At 35.4% G+C, this 23,073-nt stretch overlaps 1 protein-coding gene across 2 annotated transcripts; it reads left to right on the top strand.

Moving 5' to 3' along the window:
- The first annotated feature begins 13,144 nt into the window (after positions 1-13,144).
- LOC132311736 (MATH domain and coiled-coil domain-containing protein At3g58220-like) lies at positions 13,145-22,554 on the top strand. Of its 2 annotated transcripts, none has more exons than XM_059809800.1 (5): positions 13,145-13,371; positions 13,655-13,772; positions 13,861-14,018; positions 21,094-21,524; positions 21,630-22,554. In XM_059809800.1, exons 1-5 carry the CDS (start codon positions 13,365-13,367, stop codon positions 22,371-22,373), a joined length of 1,458 nt encoding a protein of 485 aa, XP_059665783.1. In that variant the 5' UTR covers positions 13,145-13,364; the 3' UTR covers positions 22,374-22,554. The 2 variants fall into 2 exon arrangements, with proteins under 2 accessions (XP_059665783.1, XP_059665784.1); XM_059809801.1 differs by having other exon boundaries at positions 13,146-13,371; positions 21,094-21,509.
- The last annotated feature ends 519 nt before the right edge of the window (positions 22,555-23,073 follow it).

Genomic DNA, 23,073 nt, shown 5'->3' with positions numbered 1-23,073 from the left:
TTTAAAATTAGAGGTGAAAGTGATATGCGGAGCACACTTTAAGGGTGTTTTCCACACTTAACCCTTACAAACATACATGTGTGTTCCCTTGTTTATCTTCATTATTCTTTTGCCATTTCATTACATTGGGTCCCTTTTTAAATATTTGGTAGTTAGTGTCTTTTTTCTTTTATTCCTTATTATTCTTCTTATTTTTTCCCAAAATTTTAAAATGTGCATTGATGCTACCCCGTTCTAAGTTTTATACATTTTACCCTTATTATTATTATTTTTTTATCTTCATCATATCATATCCTCGATAATTTCTTTTTTGTTTGTTTATGACTTATTAACTTCACCTATTATTTTAAAGGAAATAATCCTCTTATTATTATTTTTTTCTTGAATAATTAGTAAAAAAACATTTATTGTTTTTTAATCAACCTGTGTGAGATAAACACTGCATGATACCTTACATGACAAATCTTAATGAAGTTAGTGTGGTCATGATGAAACCACAACAACAAAGAAATATATTTCTACTATATACTATGTATGATAAACATCATGTTGTGATTGGTAGATATCATTTATACGGTTGTAACATTAAATTTTCACTTATTACAATAAAAAATAACAAATAACAAATAATCATATATATATATATATATTATAATATTATATTATATGAAACAAACATTACTTTCTAAAAAAATAAGGCCCATATAGTCACCCATGTTGCATCGAAAAAATCATATAGCAAGAACAAGCCACAGATGTGCCTTTCTGAAAAAATAAGGCCCATATGTTTACATGCCTATGTACATGTAAATAAGTAAATTTATGTGGTACACACAGAATCGTGAGGACACTACATTGATCTCACCGATTTAATAATGTTTTCCTATATTCTAATTTTTGCCTTTTAATTATGTTCGTACTTGTTCTTAATATTTTATAACCATTTAATTTGATTCATCCTAACTATTATATTTTCTTTCCAAGCTAAAAAAAAGTTATAAGCTAGCGTCGGAGGTTCACTGGTCACATGTCATCAAGAGGCAATCATTGTTGGCCAAAAAGGATACTCAACCTTCTTTACAAATCGAGGATGCCAAAGAAAAAGAGGAAATAGGTCAGAATAAGGCATTGTTATGTTAGCCTTTTTGGTAGTGCTGCAAATGAACCGAGCCGAGTCAAGTCGAATTTTGGGTTACTCGGGCTCGGCCGAGCTTGGTCTAACTAGGCTCGGGCTCGGCTCGGCTCGGCAGAAAATCAATGAGCTCGGGCTTGACTTAGCTCGGGATCGGTTGCATCGCCAACCATCGTTGATTCAAGAAATCACGACCTTTTCCATGAAATTCGATCCCCATCTCGGACCAGAGAGAAATCAAACCTTGAATCGATGAAATCTTATCTCCATCTCCAACAAGAAAGAAATCCATTCGCACTTCAAGAAAGAAAAAAAATAAAAAAACTAAAAAAAATTCAAAATGAAACAAAACTTCTAAAGTTTTATCCCTGATCTACACTATTGTTCCACTACTCAACCAGTCGACCTTAAGATGCATTAGAGAGAGATGAGCTTTGTGTTGCGTGATGGGGACTGCCGACAAGATCATTCGGAAGTGAAGAGAACATGCCATTGTACACTTCTGCTTCTAGGGCATCCTCATCTCTTTTTAGCTTTAGCAAATCAATGACTAAGATGGATTCTATATTAATGGCTGATATTCAATCTTATTTGGATTATGGGCTAACTAATTACAAGGCCCTGGGCCTTATTAATGAAATGGTGTGAATTGGACCAATGGACTATAAACATTTTAAAATACAGAATATGGGCTCAACATTTTATATGTAGAATAATATAAAATTGGCCTTTAACTTGACGAGTTTGTTCACGAGCCTAACGAGCCGAGCTTAGGGTTACTCAAGTTCGGCTCGTTTACTAAACAAGCCTGAAAATTGAGCTCAAGCTCGGCTCATTTACTAAACGAACGAGCCCGAGCTGAGCTTTTAACGAGCTGAGCCTGAACTGTTTATGAACGGCTCGATTCATTTGCAGCCCTACTTTTTGGCTATTATTTTGAAATAGCAAGAAGGAAGGAAAGAAATTTTGTAAAAATAAAAGGCTATTTTATTAGGGAAAATTATAGAAAAGTGGACTTTTGGGGTTTATTTACTTAGAGATGGAGTCAAAGTCAACGCTTTTCAAAGCCATGGTCTTTAACCAAAGTCTGATGTGGACATGGATTTGCATTGTTCATTTCCTTAAATGCCCCTTACTGTTTAACTGAAATCCCTTAACAACCCCTTCTAATAACTTTATTTTCTGAGGTACTATATTTGTACTTTGGGTCCTACTTTTGTACCACTTTTTATGCATATGGGTACCAATATGTACACAACATTTTTTATTTCTACATTAATGGCGTTGTAGAGTTGGTGACACGATATACTATGTTACATGGGTGTTGCATCGAATGAAGCTGCAGTTCGTTTAGGTACCACATTTGTGCACATATTTACCACTTTTGTGCAACTTGGTACCATTTTTTGTATAAGTTGGAACCATATATATTTGTCACTGGCTATCCGTTTAGGTATCACATTTGTGCACGTATGTACCACTTTTGTGCAACTTGGAACCAGTTTTTGTATAAGTTGGAATCATATTTTGTGCAAGTTGGAATCATTTTTTGTGCAACTTGATACCATTTTTTGTATAAGTTGGAACCATATTTGTCACTGACTATGCGTTTAAGTGCCATATTTGTGCACGTATGTACCACTTTCGTGCAACTAGGTGCCATTTTTTGTATAAGTTGGAACCATATTTTCTGCACAACATTTTTACTACTGATGATTAATAGGAGAACTAATATTTTGATAACCTGTTAGTAGGAGTCTCACTATGACAACCAGTGATCAAAATTTACACACCTTTTTGATAACCGGTTGTTGAAAGATGTAGTATTACATTTGTACAAGAAAGAATCACTTTTATACAAATTGGGTACCACGTTTTCTACACGTGGGTACCACTTTTGTAAAAGGAGGGTAGTTAAGGAATTTTAGTTGAACAATCATTTATGAAAATGAATAGTGCAAATTTACGTTCAAATCAGACTTTGGTCAAATTGTTTTGAAAAGTATTGACTCTGACTCTATATCTAGATACTCCTAAAAGTCCACTTTTCTGGTAATTGTTAACAACTATTTACTAAAAAAGCTTAAGCCGCTATTACTTAACAAAAAAAAAAAAAAAAAAACTTAAGTTGCTGAGAGGGTATAAACTTAAATATGTAAATCCTTCAACCCGCCTCCTCACATGTGGTCTTTTTTTGGTCCAATACACGTTTTTTAATTTTTTTTAATTAGGGTGACGGTGAAGTTGTACTTAAGACTTTTGGCTCTGATATCATGTTAACAACTATTTACTGCAAAAGATTAAGTTGTTAGAAATGGTGTAATTTAAATATATAAATACTTCAACAAGAACTAATTGATAAGAATTATGAAAAACAAAAAAACTAATTGATAAGAATATAGTCCAAGACTTATTCTATCCTGATCAATTTATTTTAAATTCAAAACGTACAAGATAGAAGACAAGTTTGAATTAATTTCTAACACTGCCCCTTAATTCAAACTGTCAGATAATAACTGAAACAGCCATTACGGTCTTCAAATTTCCTCCATGATCATAGCTGTTCTTTCCTTTTAATTTTTTGGCAACATTGTTTTTTCCACTCCCAATAATGGTAGAAGCACCTCTTTTTGTTCTGTATGAAATTTCAAGCTTCTCTTTCACTTGTTGATTCTTTGCCTTCTGTACTCCTTGTGCTTTTTTGGGGGTTGTTTTTGTCGTGCATGGTGCAACAAATTCTTCCTCCTTCTAATAATTCCTGAGCTTAGAAAAATCAAGAGGAAACATTTTGTTTTCAGACATTTTTGAAGAGAATATTAATTTCTTATTCCCTTTGTTGTATAACATGCATCTATCATCTTCAAAACTGACTGAATATCCTTTTTTTTAATTAGTTGCCTCAAACAGAAAATTTTTTGAGCCAAACCTGGTACATACAGAACCTCATCAATCAACTTCTGACCAAATGTGGTTTCAATTGCAACTACTCCTTTGCCTTGAACTGGCACTTTTTTGTCGTTTCCATGCGCACCTAAGATCTCATAGATTCATCAATTATTTATAAAAATAGATTTATCTCCGGTCATATGGTTCCTACAACCACTATGCAATTCTCTCTTCCTGAACCTTTTTTTTAATTCTTTTCTAATTTCAGTTCCGGTTGATCATTGACTGCTCGGATACCACTCTGTTAGCCTTTTTGACTATTGTATTGAAATAGCAGGAAGGAAGGTGAGAATTTATGTAAAAATATATGCATTGAATTCTGAATACAAGGCTTCCTTAAATAGACATTGAAGAGGAATAATCGACAAGAAGATAGTCCAAGACTTATCCTATCCTAACCAATTTCTTTTAAATTCAAAAAGTACTGGATAGAATACAAAATTGAATTAATTTCTAACACGTTAATTACAGCTAATTAACTGCCACTCAGACATATAGCAAGAATCTCAATCCTGCAGCCTTTTATATGGTTAATGCATAAATTGTCTCTAATGAAATGCAATCATCAGTTGAATGGCATGAAAATGTGTTCTTAATTTTTAAGTTTTCAGGCTAGAATTTGCCTAAAGGTAAGGTATATTGGAGAAAAAACTGATTTTGTTGTTGCGTTCGACTGTAGTCACTGGAAGATGATTTTGGTTGAGGGGAATTAAGGTTTTGGAAATTATATTTGGAAAAGTCTATTTGTTTATCTTTGGAAAATAAAGTTTCAACAATTTATTTATTTCGTTTATGACGTTGTCTTTGAAGTTGCTTGATGTGAGATTTCCTCTTTCATTTTTCACAAAGGGGTAGGTTTAGGAAATTCTATTGAAAACACACCATTTATTTGGTGCTGGAAAGTGTGAATTTGGTATTATGTTCTTTTTTGTTCTCAATGCTGCGCATTATATAGTTTCCCGATGGTGATTATTCTTGCTCCCTTTACTATTAATAATGTTGATATGTTTCTATCATTATTGTTGCTGTTGTTATTGGGATTATGAGGGAAGATTGTTGAAATTTCAATGGTAAAGTACTTAATTTTGGTGTTGAAATATGTAAACATTTAATTTATGTTAAATGCTTGCAGGTTGATATGGGATAGACTGGATAGTATTTCATTAGATAATCAACCACATAATTGATTGATGCTGATAATTTTAAACGGATAAATTTTTTGTGCAATTACATCTACCCAAAAAAAGAAAGTAAAACGTAATATCCTTTCTTATTGTTTCCTGAAAAAAGTGTCGTCTTTTTAAAATATGTGTTATATTTGGTAATAGTTTTGACTGTTTTCATTATGCAGACACTGGACACCAGTTCAATGCACAAGAAAAGTGATTGGGGTTTCACTTCATTCATGCCTGTTAGTCAACTGCATCACCATGGTAGAGGTTATCTTGTGAACGATACATGCGTGATTGAAGCTTTTGTGACCACTTCCCAATCAGCTGATTCTTCATTTGATGATATGGATGCCTATACCTCCAAGTTGGTCTCTGTATTAGAGAGACTGATGCACCCTTTGACTCCGCTACTGGAGGATCGGTCGTAGCCTCCATTCCTCAATCAACTATTGATGAAGCCAAAAAATTCTTTATAAAGATGCTATCTCGGGACGTATCAGAAATTCCTGATTTTGCTGCACACCTTACAGAATCCATCCGTGTCTTTTCAGACTGCTGTGACCTTACTCCTGCCCAGCTTGCAGAATTGAACACCCTTAAGGTTGAGTTTCCAACACTTCTCAAAACTTTGACTTCCAACAATTCTTTGAAGGAGGTTGAGGAAAAAATGGCAGAAAAGCAAGGGACAAAGAAGTCTTTGGTTGAGAAAGTAAAGATTAATGCATCTGCATTCCAAATGCAGAGGGCTATTCACAAGGACTTGATCGCGAAGGAGGCCGAGCTTCAACTAGAACTGGTAAAGATCTCTGAGAAGAAGAAAAGTGCTGAGAAAGAGAACAAGCAACTACACGAAAAAATAGTTAATCTAGAACAGTCTAGATCCTCTGTTCTTGAGGAGATCTCAACTCTTGAAACCAAGAAGAAGACTCCAGAGAGCTCTCTGTCACCGTTCCAACAAAAATGGACCGAGCTCAGGCGCGTATTCATGCAACCAAACAATTAATCTCTTTTTACCTATTTGACGATAAACTGCTGTTGGTGTACAGTTTATATTCGTCTCTATAGGCCCGTCGAATTCTACCTTTTATATCATGTTTTTGGATGTTGAACTTATTTTTGAGGGCTTTTAAGTAATTTTATCTTAATAGTCAAACTTTACTGTTGTCAGTTTCAGGGGTACAATGTGAGTACTTTTGAAAGTTGAGGGACTTAATTGTAACAATTGATAGTTGAGGGGGTATATTTTGCAACAAGTCAATTGTCATATGAATACAGTAACAATTATTTATATAGAAAAACTAATTTACAAAAATCAACGAAATTGAATGAGTTTGGAACATATAAATGTAAATATGAATTTATATATGTATTTAAATGCCAAAATCTACGTCCAAATCTAAGTGGAATCTTTTACAAACTTAGTAAACCATTTTGTTAAATGATTCAAATAAAATCTGAATCCAATAAAATAGGTCTCCTATTGGATCAAAGTTAAATCTAACCAATGATATATTTTACATTCAAATCAACCTTGATCTAAAATGGATTTGGAGATACCTACGATGATATATTTATTTTAGAGATGGATATTTGCACTCTACTTTTAAAGGAAAATAATTATTTTTTCTCAAATACCACAATTACATTTTTAGTTATAGAAATATATATCTGTCTCACTCAATCTCTCCCCAATTTAACCTTTGGGGTCACTTACCTCTCTCAATTATTTCCCTGCTTTGTATTAATTATCTGTTGTCTCTTAGTTAGGATTTAATATTTTTCTTTGTATGTAACAATTAAATATTAGCATAAGAAGCAAGTAAGAACTATCAAAACTTCAACATCATCGATGCGAATGATGATAGTAATTTTTTCTTTTATTTTTCTTTTCGTATTTTTTTTTTAGTTTAATTTCAATTTTTTTCCTTCATGTGATTTTTAAAAATTAATTAGAAATGTAATTAAATCTTGAAGTTTTCTTGTTGATGAGAAAAACCCTAATTGTTTCGACAAATGAGAAAAGCCCTAACTATATCAACAATAAAATTTCAAAAGAGAGAGATGGATATTATGTTAAAACCTACATCCATATAAATCAGCTACCAAACATTTTATTCTTTTTTTTTTCCTTGGGGTAATTTTTTTTTTAAAAATATTAACAATATATAATATTAATTAAAGACAAAAAAAAAAAAAAAAAATCATTCACTGCAACACTAAGTCACGTAATTTTTCTAAACGGGTGTCGCTTTGCACGGCTCCAGCTCTTACGCTCCGCGCGCTCTTGCTATTGTTTCCTTCCACTTGACTTAAAATTTGCCACTCTCACAACAACATAATTCTTCAAGAAAAATACTTTATAGAAGGAAAAAATTTCAGTATCATTTAAGTTGTTGGATTTCATAAAAAGACTAAAATTGAAAATAGCCAATAAAACAGTTTTTGGTTTTTAAAGCTTTCAAAAGTCAAAACCACCTTGTTTTAGATAAAGAAGACTCCTAAAAATAGGGTATAACAGAATTAAATAAAAAAGAAAAAAGAAAGGGAAAAAAAAAAAAAAAAACCAACTGCAAACACGTCTTGAAAGGGAAAAAAAAAAAAAAAACCAACTGCAAACACGTCTTTTTATTTCTTGCTCCTTTCCCTCTCTGATTGAGCTACCGGGTAAGTTACGGAAAGAGAATAATCCGTCTTCCATAAATAAATATTCTTGATCCCTTCTCTTCAGGGGTATTCAAATAATCCGTCACTCTAATCCGTCACTCCGCCGCTAAACTGAACCGATCCGATCCGATCTATGCAGTTCAGTTTGGTTTTCTAGTGTCGTGGTTCGGTGATGGATTGAAAAATTAGTAATCCATAGTAACCGAATCGGTTAACAGATTAAGTGGTGAAAAAACCGAACCGATCCGTAAATCGATCTGTGGCCAATCCGTAGAACTAATATACATATATTATATAACTTATATAGTATACAATATATGCAGAATACATTATTGGTGTTTTTGTTTTTTTTAATAATTAAGTTTTCAAAAGTTTTATTGTTTTATGAACCCAAGATGCTTTATTGCTTACACTTTTTAGTTTTTATATTCCTTTCATTTGCATGCGTCTCTGACCTCCCATCAAGTCTCATCTGAACCCACAAACCCACTAATCTGCTCACAATCTCTTAGGGTGGTTAGATAGAAATAGATGGTCAGAAAGTGAAAGTGAAAGTGAAAGAAAGTGAAGTGAAGGAAAAGAAAATTAAGTTTACATGGTGCAGTGAAAATTTTTTAAGGTTGTTAGTTTGGATAGAATGAAAGAGAAAAGAAAATGATTGTACTTGACAAAATTGCCCTTATAATTTTAAATACTAAAAATATAAATAAATTTGAGTAAAATTAATTCATGCATCAAATTTTGTTGTTGATAATAATATTCTGAACTTGTATGAGACACCAATCACTTGAATTACTTTAGTCAAATATATATATATATATATATATATGATTTAGACATTACAATTTATATAGTAATTGTAAGGACTTTGATGAAATCGAATAAGATTAGAATTATTCCACTATATGTTTGTTTATATTAGAATAACCAATACCAATAGAATTTTACATATAACAACCAAAAAAAAAAAAAAAAAAGGAATTTAAAATATAACTTCACAACTTTCCCGATAAACAAAATTTTTCGCTTGTTTTATACAGGAATCGTTTTAGAGAAAATTAACTACTTTCGGGAATCCCAGTTTCCTGAAAACTTTCCGTTTCATCCTAAACAAACGCACAAAAAGTTTAAATATTTTTCGATTCTTTTCCTTTCTTGCTAGTTCTATCTAACCAAACGAACTCTTATGGAACCCAGATAAGTAAGCATATCCAAATTATATCGGCCGATCATTTCCTCTTCATCTCCATCTAATTTCTAATGAGTTCATAAGTTTTTTTTTATTATTTTCTTCTATAAATTTTTGTTGTTCTCTTCTGGAAAAAAAATCTTAATTGCTCCATCTCGTCACTTAGTTTCAGTTATACCTTGTCATTTTCATAACCCATTTGTTAATATGTATAGTCTTTAGAAATTCATGCATGACTAAGACGAAAATTAGTATTTCGAAACAGAGTTGACAATAAAAAATTCTCTTTTTCCTTTTAAATTCATGCGTGACTAAGACGGATATTGTATTTTGCCGCTAATTTCAGTTTTCTAAGTTGTGTTCTGTCAAGCCCAATTCATGGAAACCGAACCGAATCAATCCATTATTTCATAGATCAGTTTGGTTTAGATTGAGATTCCCTACGGATCGGTTCGGTTTCAGATTTAGCGAATTCGTGAGGATCGGATTAGTTTGAATTTTATCAAAAATTGAACCAATCCGATCCGTGACCAGCCTTACTTCTCTTTCTTTAAGTTTTGGAGAGAGAAAATTCCTTCTGTAAATAAATATTATTGACAGAAGTTTTTTTTTTAATAATAATAATAATAAGACGTCGGATAATAGGCAAAAGTGCGAAATACTCCTAATCTTTCAGCAAATGAGCAAAATACCCCTCTTGAACAATAAAAGTGAGCAAATCACTCATAGTAGATTTGACCCCTTCTGTTGGTCAGAATCCACTTTCCGGTCTGACCTGGCTGTGCAATTACATAAATACCCTATTTAATTAGCATTTTAAAAAAACCAAAAAAAAAAAAAATGCATATTGGACATTTCCCTAAATACCCTTGCAGACTCAAACGGATGGTTTCCAAATTGCAGAGTACAATAGTATAGTTGTTAGGCTTATTAGATGTTGATTATATGTTTAGTTCACTTGTTTTCGATCTATTCTTCAATTTAGTCTGTTAACAAATAAAATTTTGGACCCTTATGATTTTTTGGCACTACAATCCATTCGGAATGCCCTGGAAGACATGCCTAGATTCGACTTTTTCTCCACGTGGGATTTCACGGCGGAGCCATACAACTTCGCTGACATGTATTACAACAGCGACAAGGTCATCGCTTTGAAGCTCGGTGACCCGAGGGCCTGTTTACTGCTCTGACCGAGTTCATCGTCGTCCCGGATCGGATCATCGACGCTCGGCCTGGACTTTATCTCAATTGAATAACTTACGGGCTCTTGCCGTCAGCAAGAATTTCATCTTCGGCGAGGTTCCGGCGACCCTATGTCAGCTTCGTGCTCTGCGAACCCTCGATCTCAATTACAATTTTTGCTTAACTTATCGAACTCACTCATAGCCGCCATCAATTTTTGATTCTCCGTTTTTCAAATTGCCCTGAAATTGTAAATGGCAATTTTATATATTTATTTTGGTTGGATTTTAGAAGTTGATGTTGGTTGCCTGTTTTAGACTACAGCGTAAGAAAAAGGTTTGATCTTCAAACATGAACTTTTGATTGGAAGTCTTTTTTAGTTCCATCTTATTTTCTTATCTTCCTCTCAAGTTTAATTGAATATATATATACACACATTACCATATTGATGTACGTATATAAACTACTTTAAAAAAAAATTAACTTAGACTAATTTTTATTTTAGATTTCACAAAATCTAATTTCATGCTAATTTTAACGGGTCTTAGAAAATGCCATTATAATTGTGTTGTATTTAATTTTGATTAAATTAATATTACTTTGATAAATTGATTTGACAATTTCTTATTGTTCTAAGAAATATACATAGGGATCTAGGACTTTCTAATTACAGCAATATTCAATTTTTTTTTTTTTAATCAATTGAAAGGCACAAAGGCCAAGCCAAAGTGGCAATAAAGAGGCATAAGCCAAGTCAAATAAAGGCAAAACAAGAAAAATAAAGAACAGACTCTAGATTTATTGAGAAAGAGCCATCGCTCTAGAACGGAAACCACCAAGGGAGAAGAGCAACAACTATAGTGATCAAAGGCTAGGCCATCATTAAGCCAACAGTTCCAAAGCTACATCCACAAGGCGTCTCCACACACCCAACCCCGCACAAGATCAAATCAAGCTGAGGAAACAAAAATTGATCTAGATCAGAGATCTAGCCGAAGGAAAAATAACGAATTCACCCTATCGAGCCGGAAACAAACCAAATAAGAGCAAATCTAGCCACACAAAAACAAAAAAACGACGTAAAAATCACCCATAAGGTGAACTTATTGAGACACGTCAAGATTATTAACCTGTCGGAGGCAAGCAAGGGCACCTCCCCACTCCCATGGAAGGGAGCAGGGAGCAACACGGAATGGGGACGAGCGGTTGAGAGAAAGGTAGAGAGAGGACAGAGGAAAAGTAGAGGCGGCTAAGAGAGTAATTTTGGCTTCAAATATTCAAATATCATTCAAGCCAACAATTAGCATGCAATTTTTAGTCTTTAAAAATTATTTTAGAATAAAACAATACATGAATCAGCATACAATTTTTATAAATTGCTATATGAGTGAAGCCTATGCCTTTGTAGTCTCTGTCCACCATTATTCAGATTCCAGTAATTTCATGTTTCAAATGACTATTATAATATATATATATAGCAATACATATATATTAATTGACCTGAGAGAGAGCATAAGGACGAAATATTTTTCATTTGGTATAAAGAGGGTCAAAGGTGGGTACAACGGTCATCATGAGGGTAATTCTGAAATTAAAGGTTATAATTGAATTAGGTGCAAAAGCATATGACCGGAAAGTGAATCCGGTGTTTGGAGGGGAGCAAACTGTTCAATTTCAGAACTATTACGGGTGATTTGCTCATTTTTATTGTTTAGGGGTATTTTGCTCATTTGTTAAAAGTTCACACTTTTGCCTAAAAAAATATAATACCATAATGTTTTAAGGGAGGGGGTCCTCCTTCCATAAGAAAAAGAAAAACGAAACAAAACAAAATTTCAGTTAATTGAGGAGTCCTCCAGGAGAAAAACAAAAGATACCATAATAAGTAGAGGTGTTTTTTTTTTTTTTTTTTTTTTTTGCCCTATTGACAGGTTAATTGAGCTCATGAGGATAGTTTTATAAATGGAAAATCTCATTCCTCAATCCAATTCCACTTAACATAGGGGTCAAAATTTCACCTTAAAGAACACACTATTATATTTTTTCATACCATCCCTATTAATGTTAATTTGTTTTCCCAACTTGGAGCATGCCCTCTTCTCAGTGATGCAAAAATTAATTACTACATAAAGTAAACCACCTTAATTGCTTCTTTTGTCCTCCTGGATTTGTGTTCTTGTAATTGTGTGAGAATCCTATTGCCAGTATTTTGCATTTAATGTGTCATGTAAGTCTAAGGAGGATAATTGGTTTATTGTTGCGTTAAACTATCATTTTTTAAAGAAAGTTTATAGTGTAAATGGTAATTGTGATATAATAAAATAAAGAATGATGAATTTATTAGAGATTTTTAAAATATATATATATATATATATATATATATATATATATATATATATTTAGGTAAAATATTTTTTTACTTTTACTTTGTTGGTGTTTGATAAAGATATACGTTGAGATTTATGTCAAATTTATCGGGCAGGGCATGTAAAATAACTTGCCGAAAATTAATTAATAAATTATTTTTGTTAAATTTTAATATTTTTTTGTTCGTAAATATTTTACTACAATAAAAATAAAAATAAAAAATATTTTTTAAAAAATGTTTTAATTCCAAACAAACTGACCTCAAAGGAAAAAGAAAAGTGAATCACAAATGTATAAAAGTGAAGTATGAATATCGCCTCCCATGTTTTATATTCAAATCAACTTGATCTAAAATGGATATGGGAGATACCATTGATCTAAATTGTCTAATTTTTCTTGTAATATATATTATATTATCAAGGTCGGTAACATAACTGTATTAAATCCTTACTTTTTTCAGACAGAGCAAATTGGCCCAAAAGGAAAATTTTACTTCTTAATGGAGATGGAATCTTCAGCGGGAGCAGAAGAAGATAAGAAAGAAGAAAACCCACAATCTTGATGTTTTTAAAGTTCCTCTTTTTCAAAAAAGTTGGGACTTTCTCTGTATGAGAAAAATAAAGCATTTTTTTCAACACACATTACTTTCGTGTTCTAAGTCTCAAAATTTCTCTAATTTTCGTTCTAACATATATAATCAATTCCTCACCCCATGGAAGGTATTGCCTTTAATCTAATCGTCAAATTCTACATTTAGTTCAGTGTCGGTAGAACTAATTCACCCAAAGTCATGTAGATCAAGTGTTGGTATATATGCCTGTGTATAGTAGATTTGATTCAATTGTGAGCTTTTGATTTTCTTTTGTTGTTCTTCAAAAATCATTGTTTGTTGCACCAGCAGAAACCGCTAATACAGTAGAGATGCTCAGTCAGTTGATGATTGTTTTCAAATTTGTACTGATGTTTTGATTCTTGCAATGAATTTCTCTTAATTTTTGCTAGAAAAAAGAAAGAAAGACGATCCACCATCCACACGGTTCACATGGACGATTGAGAACTTTTCGAAGCTGAATACCAAGAAGCTATACTCTGAAAGTTTCTATGTTGGAGGATACAAATGGTAATTTTGATCTCTACCCTCTTTCTAGATTTAGATTTTGATCCTTATGTTGATTTTTTTTTTTTTTTTTCTGCATTGTGTTGGAAAGGCGGGTGCTTATATTCCCAAAGGGGAACAATGTGGACCATTTCTCAATGTATTTAGATGTTGCGGATTCAGCAACTTTGCCATATGGGTGGAGCATAGACGCAAATTTCAGCTTATGTGTGATCAATGGTATTCATAACAGTTTTACCGTGAAGAAAGGTGTGTTCTTTATGGCATTTATGCATTTTAATTTACAAATATCTATACAGAAAAAAATCAATCTTTGTGATAAATCAGTTTATATTTTTAGGTTGTTAGTTCTATTTTGTCCGTTGATCAAATTTAATTATGTGTTTTTAGCAACTTTGCTGGTATATTGATCACATAGTTGTTACTCGTATATTTGTAAGTTGATCGAATTAATCATGTGGTGGATATTGTTTTATAAATCAATAGGTTTCTGGCAAGTAATGAAGTTGCCTTAACATGTGAAAACTGAAGATTAATGTTTTAGGGTTTTGAATTTTGTCCGTCAGCATCCTTGCAAATAATATTTAGTTTCCTCACAATTTCCTCATTAGTCCACAGAGGGTTGATTAATGATTAATGATCAATGAGTCAATAACCTCTAACACTGACTTTTTTTTTTACTTCTTTTTCTTTTTTTCTCACTTAAAAGAAACAACTTAGAGGATAATAAGTAGTTTTGCTTTATACTAAATTATCAACAGTTAATCATTTGTTTACAAAAATAATAGTACTTTGTATAGAAAAACTAATTTATGCTTTAATGGTAGACACAATGTAAAAAAATCATAGGGTATGAAATTGAATGAGTTTGGAGCTTATGAATGTAATTATGAACTTATATACATATTTAAATGGAAAAATCTACATCCAAATCTAAGTAAATTCTTTTATAAACATAGTAAACGTTCCATGTAAATCATAAATAATTGAAATAAAATCTGAATAAAATAGGTCTCCAACTGGCTCAAAAGTTAAATCTGATCTACCCATGATATACTTTATATTCAAATCGACCTTGATCTAAAATGAATATGGAGATACTATACACGTGAAAATGTTGCTAAGAAACCTTACCAGAAAAAAGAAAATTTGATGTAGGACAACATTTGTTGGTCCACCCACAAGGAAAATTGGTATTGGTGGGACCCACCACATGAAATATGGAAAGAAAGAAAAAGTAGTGTTTCGTGTAGAGATATATCTAAAATGGATATATATGCGTACGTGACGTGTGTGTGGGTATTGTGCTATAACGTGAATGAAAGCAAAGACAAACGAAATAAAGACAAAAAGGGAAAACAATGATGTAAGCACTAGATTGGAATAGGAAAACTAAATAGTGGACACAAAACCAAGTACTCCCTCCGTCCCAAATTGTTGGAGTGTTTGATGGGTGCATTTAATGTGTTTGTGTAAAAATGCCAGAAGTGAGGCATGTAGGTGTTGTGATAGGTTGGCTCTTGAATTGGCGCTCGTCTTTGGAATTTGAAGTAAGAAAAAGGTATTTGATACATTTATTTTTCTGTCGGTTGTAACTCCCTATAAAAGGGTGTTAGTTTGAAGAGAAAACACCGAATTAAATGAAGAATTGAGAGAACTATTGCAACTCTTTTGAGTTTGAAGCTTATGCTTCGTCGTTATCTCAGTGTGAGATTTATCTTGAGCTTGGTATCAGAACGTTGATTCTACCTTGTTGTAATGGCGAATGATGGTAATGGCAGCAACCGCTCTGGCAAAGAGCACGGAGTGCATGCCTATGGGCAGCCATACATGCTGAAGAACAGTGGTCTGGATGGATTGGATGTTGCATGAGATCCAATAGGCAATTGTTGGGCTTGGGGTTGGCGGCAACCAGGATGGTGATCCTGTCCAGATTTGCGCCGAAGATGTTCATCACCACCGACCGAATATGGGTAGCCTTCTTATACATCCACATGAGCCTCCGGCCTATGCAGAGTATTCCAGTGATGGGGAGTTTGGAGGATTTGGAATGGATCGACGTGATCGAGCTAAGCCCGATGAAATTTGCTACTTATGGGCCACAATAGTCAATAATCACCAATGTTACATTGACAAAATCATAGCAAGAACAAGACACGAATGTGCCTTTCTGAAAAAGCAAGGCACAAACGTGTATATGCCGTTGTTATGCATATGTATGTGGTACACACAGAATCATGAGGACACAACCTTGATCTCACCCATTTAATAATTTTTTTCCTATATTTTAATTTTTGCCTTTTAATTTTGTTCAAACTTGTTTTAATATTTTATATCCATTTAATTTGATTTCTCCTAACAATTATACTTTCTTTTTGTTAACAACCATCTACTTCAAAAGCTTAAGCTATTAGAAAGAGTGCAACTATAATATTTATATCCTTCAACATGCCCTTCACGTGTGGCCTTCTTTTGGTCCAACACGTGTTTTTCAATTTTTAATTAAACTTAAGCCATTAGAGAGAGTGCAACTTTAATATTTATATCCTTCAACACGCCCCCTCACGTGTGGCCTTCTTTTGATCTAATATATTTTTTTCAATTTTTAATTAGGGTGCCGGTGAGATTTGAACTCTAAAACTTTAGCTCTAGTACACGTGAAGTTTTTAATTAGGGTGACGGCAAGGTTTGAACTAATTAGGATGGCGGTGGTTTGAACTAATTAGGGAGGGGCCCTTTAGCCTTCTTAAGCTTAAGCTGTTAGAAATGGTCCAACTTTAATATATATATATATATACATCCTTTTCAACATACCCCCTCATATGTGGCCTTTTTTGGTCCAACATATTGGTGTGCAACTTTAATATTTATATCCTTCAACGCCTTCTCACATGTGGCCTTAGCTGTTATAGAGGGTGCAACTTTAATATTTATATTCTTTTCAACATGCCCCCTCACATGTGGCCTTCTTTTGGTCCAACACGTGTTTTTCAAATTTTAATTAAGCTTAAGATTATGTTAGAGAGGGTGCAACTTTAATATTTATATCCTTCAACATGTGTTTTTCAATTTTTAATTAGGGTGACGGTGAGGTTTGAACTTGAGACATTTGGCTCTAATACCATGTTAACAATCATATACTCCAGAAACTTAAGCTGTTAGAGAGGGTGCAACTTTAATATTTATATCCTTCAACACTTTCCATACTAAAAAAAGTTATGAGCTAACATCGGAGGTTCACTGGTTACATGTTATCAAGAGGCAATTGGCCACAAATCTGAAATTAATATCCTGATATTTAACTATGGATTTATCCAAGATGTGTGGGACAAATGTCTGGAAGTTTTGAGAAGCATTGGTGTTTGTCACCGGTCCAACACAAATAAGGTTCCTCTTTTAAATTGTGTTTGCGTCTTAGGTAACAAGTACCGACTAAGGGCACATGGCATATCAAATAACAAAACAATGACAGATAGGCAAAAAAAAAATTGCACCAGATGTGTCAATCTCTTATTGAATGCCACAGCTGCGGAACTTAGAATAATGTCACGAAGTGATTCCTAAGACGCTTGGAGGATGGAAGACACGCATGCTGGTTGGCAAAGAGCAGAGTTTGACTGGGAATGGTTCCAGGGAAGGGGCGTGCAGGACCACAGGATGGTACCTCTTCAGAGTTCAGGCAGGTCGACTCGGTTCAGTTCGAGGTGCTTGTCGCTGGTCTTGGACATGACTATGAAGAAGGGAGTTGGCCATCCCTGCACAAACTGGTCGGGAGCTGGAGCCGTTCCCCTGACGAGGCCATGGCAGGCCGAAACCAGTCAGCATGTATCCTTGGGAGGGCAGGTCGTGGTGGCTGACCAGGGCGCTTGCGCGAGCTGAAGCAACGCCTTGGTGCCGCACGGGCCGTGCCGCTGCGCCAAATCTCTAGGCCCGTGACAAATGGTATCAGAGCAGGACTTGGGGTAAAGCACGGTGGGGTGCCCCCTTGTCGGTCCGGGAGGGGTCAGAGAATGAAGACGGTGCATTGAAGTTGCGTCGATGAGGAGGAATCAATGCAGTTGGGGGGGAGAGCCTCCATCTCCCCAGGAAGAGGCGTCCGTTGAAGTTGCGCATTGAAGGGCCGGAGGGCTGCGCGCACCAAAGTTCGTGCTTAGTCCTTGGGTGATGCAAACCATGGTGAAGGGCGAGCATCAAGTCGGCAGAAGGCCATTGCTTGCTCGGGATGTCGCGGAGGCGGCATGACGGAGAAGAGTCACGTCCTTGAGGAGTGGACGTCCCCTTGGTCCGAGGCCTATCATTGGGCGAGTGCAGTGCAGGGAGCTGCACAAGGAAGCGATGGTGGGAAGGCGAGCATACCGCATGGAGGCAAACTTTGGAAGGGAGTGGACGCAGTAGTGAAGCGCCGCACTGCGACGAGGACGTCGCAGGATTTGGGTGGGGGAGAATGTCACGAAGTGATTCCTAAGACGCTTGGAGGATGGAAGACACGCATGCTGGTTGGCAAAGAGCAGAGTTTGACTGGGAATGGTTCCAGGGAAGGGGCGTGCAGGACCACAGGATGGTACCTCTTCAGAGTTCAGGCAGGTCGACTCGGTTCAGTTCGAGGTGCTTGTCGCTGGTCGTGGACTTGACTATGAAGAAGGGAGTTGGCCATCCCTGCACAAACTGGTCGGGAGCTGGAGCCGTTCCCCTGACGAGGCCATGGCAGGCCGAAACCAGTCAGCATGTATACTTGGGAGGGCAGGTCGTGGTGGCTGACCAGGGCGCTTGCGCGAGCTGAAGCAACGCCTTGGTGCCGCACGGGCCGTGCCGCTGCGCCAAATCTCTAGGCCCGTGACAATAAGCTTTAATTATACACGATGTTGTGTATTGATGTTTTCTTTCCTCATGATGGTGCAGGATTTACCAAGTAATTAAATAAAGCGAGCATCACATTAGTATTTGGTAATCATGTACTGAATAATAATAATTACTGATACGTTAGCCTATAAAATGATCTTTTAAAAGTAATCAAAATAATATAAGGAATCAACTTAATGGGAGTCAAAAGATTATCCATATGTTTTGGTGAGATTTATCAAGCTTGAAAAAATTCATTGTCGCAATACTCATTCTCTTTACATTCTACCTGTTACGTTCTCCGGCTGTGTACATCACCACAGCCATTTTTCCAACAATGCTGACGTTGATTCCAAAGACTACTCCCTCTTGCCGGTGGTAGATGGCCAAAAAGGATACTCAACCTTCTTTATGAAGTAAGGATGCTGAAGGAGAGGAAATAAGTCAGAATATGGCATCGTTAATTACAGTTAATTAACTGCCCCTCAGACAGACAGCCAGAATCTCAATCCTGCAGCCCCTAGCAGAAGTCTTTTATATGGTTAATGCATAAATTGTCTGTAATGAAATGTATTGAAGATTTATGGAGGAATCAGTGGACAAAAATCTTTCAATAATTGATGTTGTTTCCTATTATTGAAGATTTGGTGTTACTAGAGGAATCCGTGGTGAAAATTCCTTCTTGTTTCATATTTTCTATCTCTTTCTATTCTCATAATTTCTTCTCCTATATAAAGGAGCCTCCACTATTGTATTGTGTATGAATTGAGAGAGTATTATAAAAGTAATGTAGCCCTTTGGGTTCTTTGTGTCGTGGATGTAGGCCCTAGTGGCTGAATCACGAAACATCTTTTTTTTTTCGTTTAATTTCTCTTCACATATGTTTTATACTTTACAACATGGTATCAGAGACTAATTTTCTTCCTAGGCTCGGACCTCTATTTTGGGGTATTCCTTTAGCATCTGAAATGTTGCTAAGGGTTTCTCGGTGCTATTTGTGACTTGTTTGGGCTGCCAATTTGTTCGGCGGTAAAGTTCTAGTTGGAAGAATTGGAACATCAAAGCGTATGTCGCCTTAAAGTCCTCTAATCATCTTTCAAGAAGTGATCTTTTGAGCATGTTGTAGACTTGTATTCCCACCTTTTAATACTATTATGTTTCTTGAGATGTGAAATTGGATTTTATTATTGCTATTGTTATTAACTGCCGGCTGAAACCATTATCTGGGAGATATGGACATCATGCACCTTTGGAAAGTTGCCGGTGCATTGCATAGCCCAAAGGACATGCGTCTATCTCCTTTGCCGTGTCTCTAGCAGTTTTTATCGACTTTTTTGAGCTGCCAATGTGTTCGGTAGCATTGTCCTCACCTTTTTTGTGTCTCTGGCAGTTTTTTGTTGACTTATTTGGGCTATCGGTGTGTTCGGTAGCATTGTTCTTCGTCTTCTCTCTTCTCTGTTCATCATTCACACTTGTTACTACTCGTCATCTCAATGGCAAGTTGGGCATTCATGCTCCAACTTGAGGGGAAGTATTGAAGATTTAATGCACAAATCAGTGAAGGAAAATCTTCAATAAAATGCAATCACATGTTGAATGGCATGAAAATATATTCTTGATTTTAAAATTTTCAGGCTAGAATTTGCCTAATGTAAGGTATATTGGAGACAAAACTAATTTTATAGTCACGAAGGTGAGATATTATATGTTTTTTTTATATTTTACTGTGAGGGTAAACTATCTTTGGAAAAGACTATTTGTTTACCTTTAGAACATAAAGTTTCAACAATGTGTTTATTTTGTTTATGACACGATCTTTGGAATTGGTTGATGTTGAGTTTTGTTGTTTCATTCTTTTTCATTTTTCAAAAAGGGGTAGATTTAGGAAACTCTATTGAAAACACATTATTTATTTGGTGTTGGAAAGTGTGAATTTGATACTATGTTCTTTTTTGTTCTCAATGCAGTGCATTCTAGTTTCCCGACGGTGATTATTCTTGCTCCCTTTACTATTAATATATTTTTGTGTTCCTATCATTATTGTTGTTGTTGTTATTGGGATTCAGAGGGGAGATTGTAGAAATTTTAATGGTAAAGTACTTAATTTTGGTGTTGAAAAATATAAACATTTAACTTACTTAAATGCTTAGCAGGTTGATATATAGTACTTCATTGGATAATCGACCACATAATGGATCAATGCTGATTAATGTTAAATAGGTAAAAAAACTGTGCAAATTATATCATCACTTATTTGTATGCAGTGGTCGATTCCTGAAAAAGTGCCATGTTTTAAAAGTTATTAAGGTGGCCCCTGCAAAGTTTTATCTCCAATCTTAAATTCAATTTCTTTTCCATCCTTCCCTTGGCACTCCACTTTCAAAACCATAGCTCTACTAGCCTTTATGTTTTATATACTGAAAATATAGGCGTGCGCCTATGTGTTATATCTGGTGATATAGTTGTGATTGTTTTCATTTTGCAGAAACTCGACACCAGTTCAATGCACAAGAAAGTGATTGGGGTTTCACTTCATTCATGCCTCTCAGTGAACTGTATGGCCCTTCTTGGTTTTATCTTGCGTTCGATAGATGCGTAATTGAAGCTGATGTTACGGTCTTCCATTCAGCTGATGATTACTTGGCACATGACCTAATAAAAGAGACTGGCCATATTGAGGCGGCAAAGACTACCTCGGGCAAAGGTGAAACTCCCAAGTCTTCTTGTCAAGGGGAAATAATTGGGAGGATTAACAGACCCACTGCTTCTGGTACCCATGCAATCCTGCCTCGGACTGATACCTCGGGCCGGTCTCTTGTCAGTAAATCAGCGACCGAGGTGATCAAGACTTCTGTCCCACCAACCACTCAGGCCCAAGAGTCTGTCGGCAGCTGTACTCTGGTCGCAATCAACAATGTTTTTTTTCTTTTCTCTATTTTTATTTTTATCTTCCAAAAAAATGTATATATATTTGTCCAGAATTCAGTTTCTAAAAATAAATTTTCTTTGTAATCTCTGTAGGAAGATGAGTTGCCAAGGAGTCCTCCAATGAGTTCTCCTCCTGATTCATTTTCGTTTGATGACATGGATGCCTATATCTCCAAGTTGGTGTCTGTAGTAGAGACTGATGCACCCTTTGACTCCAGTATCGAAGGATCGGTCGCAGCCTCCATTCCTCAATCAACTATTGAGGAAGCCAAAAAATTCTTTATAAAGATGCTATCTCGGGACCTATCAGAAATTCCTGATTTTGCCGCACACCTTACAGAATCCATCTTTGTCTTGTCAGAGTGCTGTGACCTTAGTCCAGCCCAGCTTGCAGAGTTGAACACCCTTAATGTTGCGTTTCCAACACTTCTCAAAACTTATCAGACTTCCAACCTTTCTTTGAAGGAGGTCGAAGGAAAAATGGAAGAAAAGCAAGGAACAAAGAAGTCTTTGGTTGAGCAAGTAAAGATTAATGCATTCGCATTCCAAACACAGAGGGCTATTCACAAGGACTTGATCTCGAAGGAGGCCAAGCTTCAACAAGAGGTTGAGCGTCTGCAGGCAGAACTGGCAAAGATCTCTGAGAAGAAGAAAAGTGCTGAGAAAGAGATCAAGGAACTGCATGGGAAGACGGTTAATCTAGAACAGTCTAGGTCCTCCGTTCTTGAGGAGATCTCAACTCTTGAGACCGAGAAGAAGACTACGGAGAGTTCTCTGTCCTTGGTCCAACAAAAATGGAGCGATGTAAGGCACCTATTCATGGAACCAAACAATTAATCTCCATTTTTTTTTTTTTTTTGTCTTTGTGACGATAAACTTTTGTTGATGTGCTGTTATATTTGTCTCTATAGGCCTTTTAGGATATTTTACTTATTTCTGGTTTGTTGGGATCGATACTCTATACAGTCTATAGTTTTTAGTTCTTTAGTTCTACTAATGAATGTGATTAACTTTTGCACTTCAATGTCTATATGCATGCCATTCTAAGTCCCATCTCTTTTCTTTTTGGTTTTGTCATTGATAGATATCAAGCCTTTTCATAAGCTTGGTTTCTTAAGGTGTAGGCCATTTACGGGCGTAGGATACACACTACCATCCCACCATCCACATTCTCTGTGCACTATATAATAGCTTTCAGAGGATTAATAAATGTAATTGTCTTTTGCACTTAAACGTGTGTATGCCAACTTGAGACCCATCCCTTTTTACTTTTTCTTTTTCTTTCTTTCCTTCCTTCCTTCTTTCTGGTTCTGTCATCGATTTCTATTGAGCATTGTCATAGGGTTAGATTTTGTCGATTTTGTCATAGGGTTAGATATATTTTGTCGCTTTTGCCCTCACCCTCTTGCGTTTGCTCTCGCTCTCGATTTTTGTGACTATATATATTATTGTGGGCGGGCTCGGCAGGCCAGGGACCCCGCCCCGCCCCATGCGGCCATCTACATCTTTCAATCGATATGCTCCTCCAATCAGAAGT

Source organism: Cornus florida, unplaced genomic scaffold (assembly GCF_030987335.1).
Source record: "Cornus florida cultivar Cherokee Brave unplaced genomic scaffold, ASM3098733v1 CherokeeBrave_3.0.0_Hap2_Chr06, whole genome shotgun sequence".
In the NCBI taxonomy this organism is placed as follows: Eukaryota; Viridiplantae; Streptophyta; class Magnoliopsida; order Cornales; family Cornaceae; genus Cornus; species Cornus florida.
Note: the sequence above shows the minus strand (reverse complement) of the source record. Positions and strands in the feature narration are given on the sequence as shown.